Below are 16,359 nucleotides of genomic sequence, written 5' to 3'. Positions count from 1 at the left end.
CTTGGAGCTGGATGGCCTTCAGGAGGAGCCACCACAGCTGCAATGTGAAAGAAAGGGGTTCTGTCCAGGTAGCTCAGTTGGCTGGCGTGTCCTATGTGCCAAGGCTGTGGCTTGGCTCCCTGGTCAGGGCACACACAGGAATCAACCAGTGAATGCAGAAATAAGCGGACAGCAAATTGATGTTTCTTTCTCCCTCTCTCTCTCTCTCTCTGAAACCGATACAAAACTTTTAAAAGAAAGTGATCATTGTCAGAGAGTGCCCATTTATTATCTAGATATAGTCAGCGATTTTCAACCTTTTTCATGGGGTGGCACACGCAAACTGACTGGCGCACCAAAAGATAGGTTCTCTCCCCAGACGACAAAAAATAGATATAATTTTCATTCATTCACATCGGCCGGCTATTGGGTTGGCTGTTATTTTTTTATTTGACAATCTAAGGAAAAAAAGAGATCAGCGCCCTCGGGTATTGCATGTTTTAAAATGTCTAGTGGCACCTGGGTTGAAAGTCTAGATAATCATCTCTCTGCCTCCTCTCCTGATGGCTCGTTTGCCTAAATTGAATATTTTAAAAATGGTAATGGGGGAGAGTGGTAAGGAGTAGAGTTTTCCCAACTCCTGGAGGCGGCGAGGAAGGGGTTAAGCTGGACGGGAGGGTTTCTGAAGCCTGCGGCTGGGAGGTTCCATTTGGAGAAAGGTGCGGGGGCGCTGGGGCTGGCGCGAGGAAGCCCGCGAGTCCCATTCGCGTGGATTCCTGCTCCCGCGCGGGGTCACGCCCACCCGGGGGCGCGGGCGGGCCCCCTGGGCGTGTGGCGGGAAATATCAGTGACCAGAACCTTCCGGGCGGGATAGAGGGAAGCGTGGGAAGTCCCCGGCGTCCCCTCCAAGTGTTCTCGGGGTGGGGAGGGGAGGGAGGAAACTGGGAGCCGCGGGGACGGCGGGGGAAACCCACTGGCGAGCGAGCCAGAGGAGAGGCAGCGTGAGAGCAGCAACTTCAGACGCCGCGGATCCCGCCGGAGCTCGGGCGCGCCGCGGCCGCCCCTCCTCGCGCGTCCCCGCCACCCGCGGGCGGCTCGGGACCTGCCTCTCTGCAACTTCCAGGAGCCGGGCTGCGGGCGGCCGCGCTCAGAAAGTTTGAACTCCAGCTTCGCAGCCGCGGAGAGTCGGGGTGCCCGGCGCGCGCGCCCCTGCGGGCGAGGGGCCGGGGGGCGATGGTGAGCCCAGCTTGGGGCTGGAGGCGCGGGGGAAGCATGCGTGTGTCCGCGGACCTGCTGCTGTCCCCACTGCCTTCTGCATCACCCAAGTGATGGGCACAAGGGCCCGCCCAGGCAGCCGCCGTCGCCGCACCGCCCCCTCGTCCGCTCCCGGCGCGCGGAGCCACCCCGGCACACCCCCGGCACCCCGTGCCGGTGCGCCCGAGCGGCCGCCGTTGCCCTGCCTGCCCTCGCCGCGAGTGGCCAGCTGTTGACTGGACTCGCCTGCAGACGGAGAAGCACTTTTTGGCCTTCCCGGGTTCGCTCTCACACCCCAACTTCGCTGCCGCCGCGCCTGCCCTCGCCGCGGCGCTAGGCGCACAGTGCGGGGCGCACGGCGGGAGGCGCGGCGAGACCGTGGAGGCGGCGAACCGCACGACGGCTCTTCTGCTTCGGCTCTTTGTTGTTCGCTTGGGATAGTCCTTGGAAGTGGCCGAGCGCCCTCGGGAACCCTGGAGCCGGAGAAGGGAAACCTTGGAATCCTTAGTCTGCAAAGTGCCCTGAGATATTGACAAGCGTCCGGAACGGTCCACAAGGAATTACCCTGAAAACTCCTGGCGGACTGACCCACGTTGCTTATATTAAGCCTTTGTGCGTAGTGTGTGTGGTGTGGCTTCCTAAATTTGGGGACCCCATTTCTACACCTTCCTCTTGGCATGAGACTGTATGCAGGATCCACCCGAGGACAATGATCGCGGAGCCTGCTCGCTTTTACCTCTTTGGATTAATATGTCTCTGCTCAGGTAACCTCGCGCCGCCCGCCTCCGCCCCGCATCCCTCTCGCGTGCCCCTTCTCCACTTCGGAAGGCAAACCCCGGGCTGCGTGTCGGCGACCTCGCCCTTCCAAGGCCGGAGGAGCTTGGTCCCTGCGGGAGTTTCTGGCGAAACGGTTTCTAGTTGGTACTTTGGGTCGTCCCTTTTCCCCCATCCCCCAAGACCCCGGCCCCCCGCCCCCCCAAGCCTCGTTGCAGACCTCGGCCTTTCGCCAAGTTCAGGGCACGCCCAGATCCCTTGGCAAACGCGGGTCTGAGCTCCGGGGTAGGAGGCGGCGGTTGGCGGCGGGCGAGGGGCCCCGGGATGAGCCTCCGCGCGGTTCATCCCCGGGCCGCTTCCTTGGGGAGGGAGCTGTGCGCCCGGGGATCCCCGGCTCCGAGACCCGCCCGGGCTCCCGAACCTGGTCCTGCGCTCCGCCCCTCCTCCTCCGAGCGCAAGGGGTTATTAGCAGTTGTTTTATGTAACCAAAGTCTGTAATTAAATTCGATTCTGTAGAAACTTAGGAAATAACTCCTCCTCACGGTTGGATATAAACTAGCCACTTCTGCCTGGCTGGGTTTAGAAGGAAAACAGGCGGTTGCAAGTATCTGAAAGGGAACAAACAGTTGCCTGGGACTTTTCATTGGCAAGCGAAAACACAAGGTTGGGTTTAGGATTTGGGGGATTAATTAAATAGTACTGAAGCTCCTCAGATGAAGTGTTGGAAAGATGCTGCAATGGGATCCTTCTGACATAGGAGTAGGCACTGTATCTACACTTGCAAATAGTTTTTTACACTCCCTAAGAAACTTTTACTGTGGGTGAGCACAGCGGGACTCAACTTTTCTTTCTTTCCTTTTGGTAGACTCTGGTTTCAATCAAGGATCCGATTTCAGGCCTTAAAACACACACACACACACACACACACACACACACACACACACACTGCACCTCAGGGAATTTTTTATAGTGGAATACTGAGCTTCAAGGGCCTTTAGGTTAAAGTCACTCAATTTGCTTCATTATGAAATAGTTTTGAAAGTTTGAAAGGTTGGTTTGAGCTTTTTGTGGTCCCTGGCTATGGTTTATATTTAGACCAAGGATTTTACTTCAGTTAATGATATATGAAAAAGAAAAATGCATATCAGCTATATGATAGCAAATAAACTCCTAAAATAATTTCAGCCCAGGTGTGGCCAGAAGGAACATTTGTAACTAAACTAAATTAGAAATTCACTAAATTGTTACTTCTTTGAGGAAAAGAGAAAACTGAAGTCCCAGCCTTCAGGGATATCTGATCTGTGTCACGGTGGATGGATCAATAGATTAAACTAACTCTTCTGACTTCCAGCTTCTCCTTTCTGTAAGGTAGCTTTTTCCTTAGTTTGCAGATCTGAAGGATTGAAAAGTTCCCCACCCCCACTCCTGGCCATGGATGCAAATCAGAAACATTAAGATCTGCTCTCTACTTGTCTCCCTTTGCGGTGTCTCCCCCTAGTTTAATTTACAGCTTCAGATACCTTTGAGATTTTTGTTGATTCACCTTCTCAGTTAAAGTTTATTCACGTGTGTAAAGTGAAGTGTCAGCGTGATAAATGACTGGAGGGGCAGATTACTGAAGATAGGGGGATTAATGGTCATTAGTCACTGTTTGAGCTGCGTTTGTATATGTTGGGACATTTTATCATGGCTGTAGATTAAAGATAGAGTCACGCTAATGGGGAGGGTATTACTGGAAGCGGGTGGCGTTGGTGCACGCTCTGGCCTCACTCGGAGAAATGTCTGGGAGGGGGTGTACCGTCCTTTCAGATTTAATAATTTGATTAGTAGTTAGTATCTGAGATTTGTAATTTAAATAGAGGAGGCATTTATAATCTTAGACCTGAACTGATTCCTGGCTTTGTTTTTCTAACTTAATTCTCCGTTTAAGCCACTGATGGTTTTTAATAAACCTATGTTTTTCCTATAGGGTTTTCCTTACCATCTTCTTTGGCCAGGCTGCAGGTCAGAGGTGTATCTGTGAACTGCTCTCTCATCTTTAACCTGAAGCGCGTCATCATTCCTCTGATGACTTACACTCGGGCTGTGAATCTGCACGTGAGGGGCCTGGCAAATCGCTGGGCTGCTGGGGTGATTTCGTGGCAGTGTGCTATTCTAAAGCCGCACTGTTGACTTGACTAAAACTTCGCAGAGCTCAGAGACGCAGAGCTGGGAGTGCTCAGGACACCTGGTCAGGGAATGAATGAAGTTCTTGAAAGATTGTGTTTCATGTATTGCCTCAAGCATAAGATCACAGTCTCTCACTTGTTAATGGAGTGTATTTAAGAGAAATGTGGTGAGCTTAAATAAATCAAAGCGCACTGGGGGTAGGACACCTTCAACAAGATTTAACCTGTAAAAGCATCTATTGGCTGTCAGTTCCTTTTTCTTTCTTTTTCTTTTCATCATGGCTGCCAACTTAACAAAAGTCTTACAGTTTTCTTCAAATAGATTATAAACTTCATTTTGATGTGTTGATGTCATACTTAACATCAAATACCATGTTTAAGAGTACCTGTTTGCTTTGTGTAGCCTTTCTTTTATTAACTGAGTGCTATAATATATAACTTTTTATTCTAGAAAACTAAAATTTTGAAGAAAAATGGGTATTGCTTTAAAAATTCATTTTTAAGGTGGATTTCTTTAGTGAGCTGGTATGTCTGGGTTCTTCTCTGTGGATAGCTAGACTTTTGGTGAAGGGAGCAGAGGGGTAGCAGTGAAAAAAATCTGTGTGATCTCTCAGGAAGTGATTGCTTCCTAGACTTCCTCTCCTCGACTCCAGTTACTCAGACTTGCTTTTAAGTGAAAAAATGATGGAATTTAATTCAAATTAGGGTGAGATCTGAATTTCAAATAAAGTGGAAGTTCATTGGTGCTATCTTTTTCCCCTTCTTTCTTTCTCTTTGGGAGGGGCAGGGTTTCTTTGTCATTTGAAGAGGGACATTTTTTAGAAATGGTTCCCTATGGGAGCCACTTATCTGGGTCTCTGGTCTCCCTGACTTCCCTCTTCCTTCCTTTCTCCCTCCTTTCTCTCTCTCTCTCTCTCTCTCTCTCTCTCTCTCTCTCTCTCTCTCTCGCAAGATTCTTTGGTAATTCCCATAATTTATTATTATTTTCTTTATAAATTTTCTGGTTTTTAAATATACTTACCTGAATCCTATGACATCATTGAAAATATACGTATTTCTTGGTAGTGGGCCCTCTAACATATGGCAGTTGTTTGTTTAGATATTTTACTTTGAGTAGATATCTGTAATGAAAAATACTGGGCAATAGGGATAAGATTGGGAGGAAACAAACTAACAGCTACCAGTGCAGATCACAAATAGTTGAGTCTTCATGGGCCATCTTCTGTGTTAACAAAAGATGCGAAGGTGATGCTTATGCTAATGCCCAGCCCTTTTAAAAAGCATCCCTGAAAAATGGGTTTCTGAAAAGTTGATGTCATTATATATACTCCGTCTTTAACAACTATATAAAGTAGACATTTCGAAATATTTAAATCTTTAATGAATTCATAGAATAGTTTTTTAAAGCTACTTTAATAAGACTTTAGAATATTGACTACCTCAATATATAGGGGAGTAAAAACTAAGTTGTTAACTTCTATATCATAACACCTTTGCTTAGAGCAGTCTAATCAAAGTAAAAGAAGGAAATAGAAAAATGAAGCCCATTTTGAGTTCCGGGGTCCTATAAGAAACTTTATGACAACGCCTCCTATGAAGATATGATTATCATTTATTGAACACTCACCATTATCTCAATGTTTGTAAGAACCCTATGACATAGGTGCTGCTGTTAGTAAAATATTACCCTATCCCTATTTTATGGTTGTGGAAACCATGTCATGGAGAGTTAGGAGATGTGGATGAGTATGGATTTGAACTAAGCTGGTTCTGAAACTCTTAACTACCATGTGCTTTCCTAGTTGAAAGCGAGAAAATAATTTAAATAAGAAAGCTTATGGTTTAGTCGTTTTTTATTTTAAAAATTGTCCTCCCAAAATCCACCTAAGCCAGACTGTGGTTTGAGCACTTGAGAATTTGAAAGCGAGGCATTCCTCTTCCTGCCATAAAGAAACTGGTCTGTAAATTTTTAGATCGCCAGGCAAGACAATTAATTCATTACACTCAACCTACTCATGTTCAGCCTTTTTCACATCTGCATTTGCTGGCATGCTTTTCAAAGCAGAGACACTTTATCTAAGTTGTGTTTTGGAAAATGAATGCCATTCTCATTCATGCCCACTTGAGGAAAGATTTTGCTCTGAGTCCCAAGGCAAATAACTGGTATTCAGGGAGAGACAATCATTTCCCCTGGGGTTGCTCTTCCCCCTCTGGGTTGGACATGGGCTGGTGGTCGTTTAGTAGTAGATGAGCCTTCTGCTTGACTGCTGTTTCCAGATGACTCTCTTCATGGTTGCTGATCATGGAAGGGTTGAGCGTTAATACCTGGTTGATCAGCTGGTTGGAAACTGCTTAGGCATAGCCAATAAAGTTGCCATCCTGTGGAGATCAAAAGGCCAGCTCCTTTCTTTACAATCTGGATTAGCTTGGTTTCCTGTTCCCCTTCTCCCACCACCTTCAGCCCTTCCCTCAGTCTTGCTGTTGAAAAAGAGGAAGAAAAAAGATGATCTGTAGTGTACAGGGAGATAACTTTGATCTCCACTTCTTCGCCTTTTCCTCTCGCTCCCTTTTTAACCGTCCAAAGGCTATTGCTCACACTGGAAGGTGTCATGTTGCTTGCTTCATGGGAGAGCTGCCTCATTTTCCTTCAGCCAGAACAGGCTGCTACAAATCCCCTCACTTCTGTGATTTTATTTGGCTTCCAAACATCTTATGACAGTGTTGTTCCACACATAAAACAATATTTTGAACTGCATGACTGTGCATATCTTTCTGACTACATTGCAGGAGAGAAATGCCTCTGTTGCGTTCACAGCTGTCCATGGCTTAGAGCTGGAGAAAGAATTCCTGTTTATTTTATTAGTTTATTTGATTATTTAGGGGAGAGTGTACAGAAGGGGAACAATTGGATAAAGTGTTCTTGGATCACAGGTTTGAAGCTAAATAGTCTATAGTCTGTCACCCAGTTTGACACTTAAATGAAGTATTAAAAGCACCATCCGTGGGTACAAGCAGCTGTCAGCAGAGCAGTGTGGTTCTGTGTTAAGTGGGAATATATTCATTTTGTGTCAAGTGATTGATTTGTACGGAGCACATAGGGAGTGGTAAGCTTCCAGTCCTAATACTACAGTGTATTCTGGTGCTCTATTTTTTTAGGTCCTGTTAGTCTTTACTGGAAAACCTACTTTTAAAGCACTCCTAGCAGTAGCAGCTTGTGGTTATACTTTCTCAAATGCTCTTGATTGGATTTCAGAAAGTACCAAGTTCAAAGTATGGGCCACCTATCCCTGTGTTCAGCTCATCTGTATGTGACCTGAGAACCAGGGACAGCTTGTCCATAGTCAGCCATGGAAGGGGGGTGGAGTCCTTGGAACTTTCTCCTAAAATTATTTACAAGAAGTTCTGCTTGAGAATCGAGACCCAGTTTGTATCCCCACTGCTCTGTAGATTCTTCTTTTAATGGGATTCATAGTAAGTAGTATGTTAAGAATTATAAAATTGTTACATGCTACCACTTAGTACTTTAAAAATCATTTCAGGTGTATTCTCTCAATTTAACTTAAAACTTCAATGAACATCACAAGTGTTTATATGACCATAACATCTTTTTTAGTGTGATGTATGTGGTTATAATTTATGGACAGTTATGGGAAGGAAAAACTTCAACTTGGTAAGTTCATTGCTGGATGTTAGTAGAAAAGGAAGTAGAGGCCTGGTTTTAGTTTCTCTTCTCTGACATGACTGAGGCCCTTTTATTTCATTCACAATTCCAGGTAGAGTTTGAAGTGAAAATGGAGCCAAAGATAAGTGAATTAGGCCACCACATGTCTGTTTTGAGTTCATTTTTGTCATCATATGGTGCTAATGAGAAATGAAGTCTAATAATTTGATCTATAAACTTATATAACCTGTATACTCTCTGTTATATTTTCTCTTTTAATGCGATACCCCCCCCACCCAGGATATGTACTAACTTTTAGTTTGGCTAACAGTGTCTGCCCACAATTGCTTTCCTGTATAAAGGAAATATAAGTGTACACTTTTTGGTTTCCCAGATCTAAAGCTGATTTTGTTTACTCAGCCTAGATTTAAAAGGCCGCCTTTATTACTCTGAAACTTCACTGAAATGGTGCTTGCTCATCTGTATATCAAAGTGAGTTAGAGCACATTTGTACGCGTTAACGATACACCTCTGGGTAGCTTTAAACTACTTTGGTTGCCTGGTTTGAGAAGTAATTGCAGTGTCTGCAGACTGTTCAATTAGCATGGTGTCCCTGCAAAGTAAACTGGCCAGTACAGGCTGTGAAAGGCCAACTCATCTGCTTTTCGCATCGTTTTTGAAGGCAGGTGAAAGTCTTAGCGATCTAGTATCAAGTTTGGAACTAGAGCTTGCTTAAACTTTAATGAACTTGTCAACACCTAAACATGCAGAAGAAAAATAAGACAGAGGCAAAGCCTTCACTTGGATACTATGTAGAGACGACGGACACTTGCTTACAAGTTAGTTGCTATTAATCTCAATGAATTAGGATAGAACAGAAGTATCATAAGGGCAGCTTTTATTTAGAGTTCATGTGGTCAGACAGGAAACAAAATTCATTGCGTTATTTGCTCTTTTTTCCTATTAAGGGCCATTTAATCCCAGGAGTCATCATTTCCTGGGACCTTACATTTGAAGTTTCCTTTTCACCATTTTAAATTTGCCATATTTAGCATAATGTTTTAAACACAGGATTATAAATATATATGTTAAATATATTTATATATAATATGAATAATATAAATTATATACATAATATTTAATACATATATTTTCACATAACAAATGAGGGAAAACCAAGTGATTATATGATGAAAGGATGCACTAGAGGCCCCATCCCACTGAACCTGAGGGACTAGGAATCAATAATGATAATATCTCTAACAATAGTAATCACAAAGCCTAAAATTTGTGACATGTTTACTGTCCACCTGGCTGCATACTAACATGCTTTATTTAATGCCAGCAGGAATGAACGCATTGCTACCATGCTTGTTTATCAGCATGGGAAGTGAGTTTCAGAAGAGTTCAGTTCCTTGCCTGGAGTCCGTTAGCTATTTGGGTGGAGTGAAGATGTGAAAATAGCCCATTTGATCCCAGAATTTTTGCTTGTCACCATTATAGGGACACACATTTCCTTAAGGGAAAATGACTGTGGAGGAAACAGTATAAAATGTGTGGAGAGCAAGGCTAAGATGCTTTTTTGGGAGGCAACTGGCTTGCACTGCCAAGCTGGGCCAGTTCCTCTTTAGCTGTGAGATTTTTCTGGTGTATCTGTGTATCCGTTCCTCTCTTCTGTGTGTCAGATCATAGCCCACAAAAAGGGGTGCCCCGGTATTATACATCACAGAGCACAGATTCTTGTTAAGCCCAGCCTCATAACACGGTGCAGGGAATTCATTGCTGTTCAGGTTGCGGAGTAAGTTTGAGATGGTAAAAACCAAGTAAGTTTTATAATAGCTCAGCTGTGTAAGTGAATAGAAATTTCCTTACATAAGACGTACTATCACTGAGATCTAACTTCTCTAAGAAACTGTTGTTCAGTTGCTGGTTTTTGAGTTTGAAAATAGATGGTTCATTTGGTGATAAGGTGCTATAGATAATAAAAACATTAAGCAGCAGCCTGGTTAAAATCTGTGATTACTGTTCTTTTAAAGGTGTATCCTTCTCAGGTGACAGGTTTTATGGAAAGTAAAGAATGCGGCATTGGTTAACGTGATCCCTGTGAAGGAAACCTGCCGGAGTCTGTAATAACTATCAAAAACAGGACTGTAATCAGTACCCTTTCAGAAGTAATGTAGTTCGTTTTTAAAGTGTTAACCTTTTGCTTTTCTTACTGTTTTTAAATACGTATGTCTGAATAAGATTGTTTTATAATTTCTTAGGCATGGGTGTCTCAGCCGAACTCAGTGGCCTTCCAAAGTTATTTCCAAATGTATAGCTGCAAGACACATTTATATTCTCTTCTGTATTTCCTTAGGTTTGTTACTTTAACATAAGGCTCAGTGGAAGATGGAAGCTTTTCCCAGTTCCTTACCCTATACCACTAATCAAAACAGTATCATATTTAAAATCTTCCTTTACATGAGACCTAGGGTCTTAGCTTTAGGCTTTTACTCTTTGTCTTAAAATGTATTCATGATAAATTTCTTTCTATACATTTTGCTATTTATTTGTTCTTGATAGTGCTACTTGTTTGTTATTACTGGATTTTAATAACATTTTATTCCTCAGTAAACTACCTACTATCAATCTTGATAACAATTAAAAATTATTATTTATCAACTGTCAACTTTTGTTGCTGTTAGACACTTTATAAAGAGTGTGTCAAACATACCTGATAATGTATAATATTGTATATTATACATTATACTTCATAATGTATATTAATACAAGATATAGGTTGTGTACATATAGACTAGAAAGTGAATGTTGAATCACATTAGTGAATTGTTGACACTATATGAAAAAAAGATGTTTTGATAAGAGGGGAGAAATGAGAATTGCATTTTAGGAATTGATAAATCAAGGTGATATCCTTTGTCAGGGAAATTGTCCTAGAATGAGTAGGTTCCCAAAGAGTGCTGAGAGAAGGGCAGGGAAAGTATCTGAGGGTGCATCCAGTAGTGGTGATCTGGAAAACTGACATAATCTGTGTGAAGAAGTAGGTTTTACAACTGGTTATAGTATAGATTTTCACTTATTACATTGCCATATTTTAGAGAACATTTAATAATTGCATTCATTTTTTTGCATTCATTTTTTTTTCACTCATTTAATCAATTTTACCAGGCAACAAAGAATTTTAAAAAAGCTTATTCTTTGCATTTAAGGAATTTGTGGTAAACGGTTGATTGCCATATAGGCAATTTACTATAGTCTGTGTCTATGGGTTATGCGCATATATATATATAAATTCTTTGGTTAATCTCTTCCCCAACACTTCCCTCTCAGATTCGTTAGTCTGCTTAGTGCTTCCATGTCTCTGGACCTGTTTTGTTTGTCAGTTTATTTTGTTCACTAGATTCCACTTATAAGTGAGATCATGTGGTACTTGTCTTTCTCTGACTGGCTTATTTCACTCAGCATTATAATCTCTAGGTCCCTCCATGCTATCCCAGAGGGTAAGAAGTCCTTCTTTTTTACAGCCACATAGTACTCCATGGTGTAAATGTACCACAGCTTTTTTATCCACTCATCTACTGATGACAGTTGGGCTGTTTCCAGATCTTAGCTATTGTGAATAATGCTGCTATGAACATAAGGGTGCATATATTCTTCCTGACTGGTGTTTCGGGACTCTTGGGATATATTCCTAGAAGTGGGATCCCTGAGTGAAATGGTAGTTCCATTGTAATTTTCTGAGGAAGGGCCACACTGTTTTTTAAAGTGGCTGCACCAGTCTGCAATCCCATCAGCAGTGTACTAGGGTGCCCTTTTCTCCACACCCTTGCCAGCACTTGTTGTTTGTTCATTTTAAAAAATATGTCTTTATTGATTTCAGAGAGAGAAAGGGAGAGAGAGAAAGAGAGAGAAGCATCAGTGATGAGAGTCATTGATCAGCTGTGTCATGCACGCCCCCTACTAGGGATCGAGCCTGTAACCCTGGCATGTGCCCTGACTGGGAATCAAACCTCGATCTTAGTCTCCTGGATCCTCGGTTGATGCTCAACCACTGAGCCACTCCAGGAGGGCAGTTGTTGTTTGTTGAGTTATAGATGGTAGCCATTCTGGCAGATATGAGATATCTCATTGTAGTCTTAATTTGTATTTCACTGATGATTAGTAGACCTTGAGCATCTTTTCATATCTCTTGGCCATCTGTATGTCCTCTTTGGAGAAGTGTCTATTCAGGTCCTTTACCCATTTTATAATTGATTTGTCTTCCTTTTGTTGAATTGTATGAGTTTTTTATATATTTTGGTAAGAAAATAGTACTTATCTTTCCACCTTAATTTCTCACTGAACCATCTTAGAACTGCCCCTAAAGTCATAATTCTTGGCAGGAAGATAAAATAGAATTTGTGAGATTCTGTTTTTCTTCTCTGATAAGTTTTTATAACGGTTGAAAATGGAAATACCTGTACAGGGCTTGCATAAGGAAGGCCCTGTAACAGTTCTAAGGGGTGGTTGGGTGGATGCTGCCGTGGAGAAATAATGGGCCCAATGTAGACAGACTTTCTGAGTTTTCAAGAGAAGGCATAAATCCGTATTTTTAAGTAAAATCTCCCAACTGATACATAGGAGCAACTGAATCTAAAATGACAGCAACAACAATCAAGTCATCGTCCCAAACGTGGCGCACAGGAAGTATTATTTTGTGGCTGCAGCAACACTCTCACCCCACAGTGCGCTGACCTATCTGTTGCTGCTCATTCCCCCTCTAAATACATCAATGTCTCCTCACTTTCTGTATCTTTAGCATTTTAGAAGCTTTTACTTTCCTGATGTTTGTCCATCCAGTGTATTTAACTAGTAACAATACAGTAGGATAATGGCTTATTTATTTAACCAAAAGCTTCTGCCTTTATGGGGAGCTATTTACATTTTACAAATTGTATTTGTTGAGCTAGGCAAAAACTGATCTTTTGACTGTTTATGTTGACTCTTTTGTCCTAAAGCTAACAAACAAAGAAAACAAAGCCACAAGCCCTTTGATGAGCTAAGAGTCCCCTGATGAACTGAATAAATAAATATATTCTTGAATAAGAAAAGAAATGATCAACAAAGACAATCTGAAGGTTTACTGATTGCTATTAAGAGGCACACCACTGTGCTGCAGATAAATTGCTGGCTGAGAAAATACATTAAGGAAATCCAAAGAAATATAAATAAAGAAAAGTGGGGCTGTGGTTGAATTACAAAGAAGTCTTTACTTTTGCAAGAATTTATTGCAAGGTCTTTTGTAAAATCCAGTTTTCCTTATTTGTTTTATTATTTGTTTATAGATCATTAGCTATTTGACAAATATTATCAAGAGAGAAGCTTAATCTAAAGGGTCAGTAATCACGGCCAATTGAATATTAACCAGAAACGAAAATAAAGCATCTCTGAAATACTTTGTCAGTGAAAAATATTATTTAATTTACAAAATAGTGATTTATGCACAGTTTTCAAGAGCAAATCTAGCATTTCTGTGAGGAAACCTTGTGCATAATTCATAAACATTTCTAAAACAACATTTGGAGGATTTCTTTAAGCAGCATAGAAATGGTATAATTGACTCAGGTGTTCAAGATACACTGCAAAGCTAAATATATGAAGGAACTGCTGTTAACTCTCTTAAAATAAACAAAACTGGTCATTTCTTGCTAAATCAAAGTAAAATACACGTGTGTGTAGAAATGTCTATTCATTATCTCTCACTATAAAGTGCATAGAATTTCTTTTTGCCTTTGAACGACTCATCCTGCTGGAGGAAGAGGGCAGAGTCCCATCGGGGATCATTAGGAGCGTTGCTCATGTTAGACATCTATCAGTGGAGCCCTCCTCATGCTAAATTCTGGAGCCACAGCTCACGAATAATATGAGATGCTCACGGCACGAGGCAGGGAATAATGCCTGAGTGGAAGAAGGTCAAGGCCCGGGCAAGGGAAGAGGTCAGGAGCAGTAATGTGCCCTGAGCAAGGAGAGCGGATTCATTTGAAGCTGGGAACCATCACCCACATTTCATTGTCCACAGGAGGCATGTCTAAACATGAGCATTATCTGGGCTTCTGACAGAAGAGCTTGCCAACAATAATGGATTCTTCAGCACTTGAAAGGGCAGCCATGATTTCCATGTTTATTTTGAAATTATTTCTATAGTTGATAACCGCAGCCATTAAGAGAATGCAGTGAGGACGGATTAGCTAATTTGCCTGTGTTGATCTTTTTTGTCCCCGGGACCATAACTCTATTTCTTCTCCCTATTTCCTTCCATAGAAAGACTCTTCTTTCTTTGTGAACCATAGAAACATCATGTATGATTTATTTTCTTATTATCGAGTACTCTGTGTTTGGATATATTGGTATTATTGATTTGGTTATATTGCATAGCTGCCTAATTAGGTTTCCCTGCCTATGAACCAATTTCCAATAATACCCTCTTAACGCTCTGGTTTTTCTAAACGCTACTAAATGCTCTAAATTTTTCTAAATGCTACTTTTGTTTGAGAACTCTCTTTCTAGCCTCATTTCTTTCTCTGCTTTTTCCTTCCCTGTTTTTCATGCCAATTCCTGTTTGGCCGAATGAATCAGCACAGGTATCTCCTCCAGAAAGCCTTAGCGCCCTTCCCAGCCACCGGCTGTAGAGCTGATGTGCTTCTCCGCAGTGCCCGAGCACTTATACCAAGCTGCGGCCTTGCCCGCAGTGCTGCTGTGTTGCATTTACTCACCTCGGTCTCCTTGCAGACTTCACAGTCAGTACACAGCTCGTTCTGTGATTAAGAAGGGATTCAGTACATGCATTTCTTTACTTAGCTTTGACTGGAGTTATGTAAGGGATTGATACTTCCTACTATACTTGGGTAAAATATTATCCTCTTAGAAACAAATGAAGGCTGGAAGGAAGGAAAAAACAGAATTGCCAAATACGACAAACCTTCATCCTGATTTTTTTTAAAGCAAAAATCTTGGACAATTTGTGTGGAAATTGTTGTAAAGCACCAAATTTGGAAATAATTTATGTTTTTTTTTTTTTTTCTTTTTTACTAGACCCTACAAAATGGATCAGGTAGGACTTTGGAAGTCTACTTTGGCTTGGAGTTCATAGATTTTCCTGTGGAATGAGGGGGAAAATGACTTGGATTCAGACATGGTGGTGGCTGCTGCCTTTGAAACGGCCGCTGTGTAGCGTTTGACATGCCATGGGTGAACTATTGTCTTCATCTGTACAATGCAGGAATTGAAACAGTTGGTATTTGGCCACTTCCAGAATTTAAATTCTGTCATTTTTAACCTGGGAACAACACAATGACCTGGGTTATCTGTCTATGAGATTTTTCTAGTTAGTGTGTCTTTCAGTAGAGCAACAATTTTCAACCCGTGTGCCCCCCAAATTTTAAAACATGCAACAACTGACTATTTAGTCAAGGGCACTGACTCTTTTCCCTTAGATCAGGAGTGGGGAACATTGTATAGGGCCCCATGAAATCATTTGGTCTGACCCTGCCAAGGCAACCACAGGTGGCATTTGAAATTCAATAAATCTAGGAGCTTTTTTCATAGCTAATTTTTAAGTTGATAATTTTGTATGGCCCAGGAATGATGTTATAAATACCCAGATGGCCCTTGAAAGAAAAAAGGTTCCCCACCCCTGCCTTAGATTGTCAAATAAAAAAAAGACAACAACTGGCTAGTGTGGTTCAGTTGGTTGGAGTGTCATCCCATGCACAGAAACGTTGTGGGTTTGATTTCAGGTCAGGGCACGTGCCCAGGTTGAGGGTTTGATCCCCGGTTGCAGTGCTTATGGTCGGCAACTGATCAATGTTTCTCTCTCACATCTAAGTTTTTCTCTCTCTCTTCCTCTCCTTTTCTTTCTCCAAATTGAGTAACAACATATCCTCCAGTGAGGATTTAAAAAAAAATTAAAAAATGACAGCCCTAGCTGGTTTGGCCCAGTGGTTAGAGTGGACTGCAGACTGAAGGGTCCTGGGTTCGATTCCCACCAAAAGCACATACCTTGGTTGCAGGCTCCTCCCCGACTACGGTCAGGGTGTGTGCTGGAGGCAACCAATTGATGTGTCTCTCTCACATCCATGTCTCTCTCTCTTTCTCCTACTCTCTCTGAAAAGCAGTGGAGAAAATATCCCCCAGTGAGGATTAGAGAAAAAAAAAATGATAGCAGCCAATAAAATAAGAGCCATCTGGTGTGAATGAATCAAAATTATACCTATTTTTTTTTATCAGATTGGCAAAGAATATATATTTTGTTGTGCTGCGGAATTTTAATAAGTAGTTTATGTGTGCCATGAGATGAGAAAGGTTGAAAATCGCTGCAGCAGAGCGTAGTGGTTGTAAGGGAATGGGCTTCAGAGTTCAAGTGCTGCGGTTTGAAATCCGCCCTCGCTGATAACCATCCCTTTCACCTCAGTAGGTTATCTCAGTTGTCTGTTTCCTTATCAGTGAAATGGAAATGATTTTGGTACCTGCCGCATAGGTTTG

The 16,359-nt window shown here is 42.2% G+C and overlaps 1 protein-coding gene across 1 annotated transcript in view; it reads left to right on the top strand.

Moving 5' to 3' along the window:
- The first annotated feature begins 1,335 nt into the window (after positions 1–1,335).
- ROBO1 (roundabout guidance receptor 1) overlaps positions 1,336–16,359 on the top strand; it is a 370,388-nt gene continuing 355,364 nt past the window's right edge. The window contains exon 1 of the mRNA XM_087818101.1: positions 1,336–1,997. Within this exon, the coding sequence (XP_087674227.1) occupies positions 1,943–1,997 (55 nt within the window). The 5' untranslated portion in view covers positions 1,336–1,942. The remainder of the gene's footprint in view (positions 1,998–16,359) is intronic.

This window comes from Miniopterus natalensis, chromosome 6 (assembly GCF_054644295.1).
Source record: "Miniopterus natalensis isolate mMinNat1 chromosome 6, mMinNat1.hap1, whole genome shotgun sequence".
In the NCBI taxonomy this organism is placed as follows: Eukaryota; Metazoa; Chordata; class Mammalia; order Chiroptera; family Miniopteridae; genus Miniopterus; species Miniopterus natalensis.
This window is presented reverse-complemented; position numbering and strand designations above follow the sequence as displayed.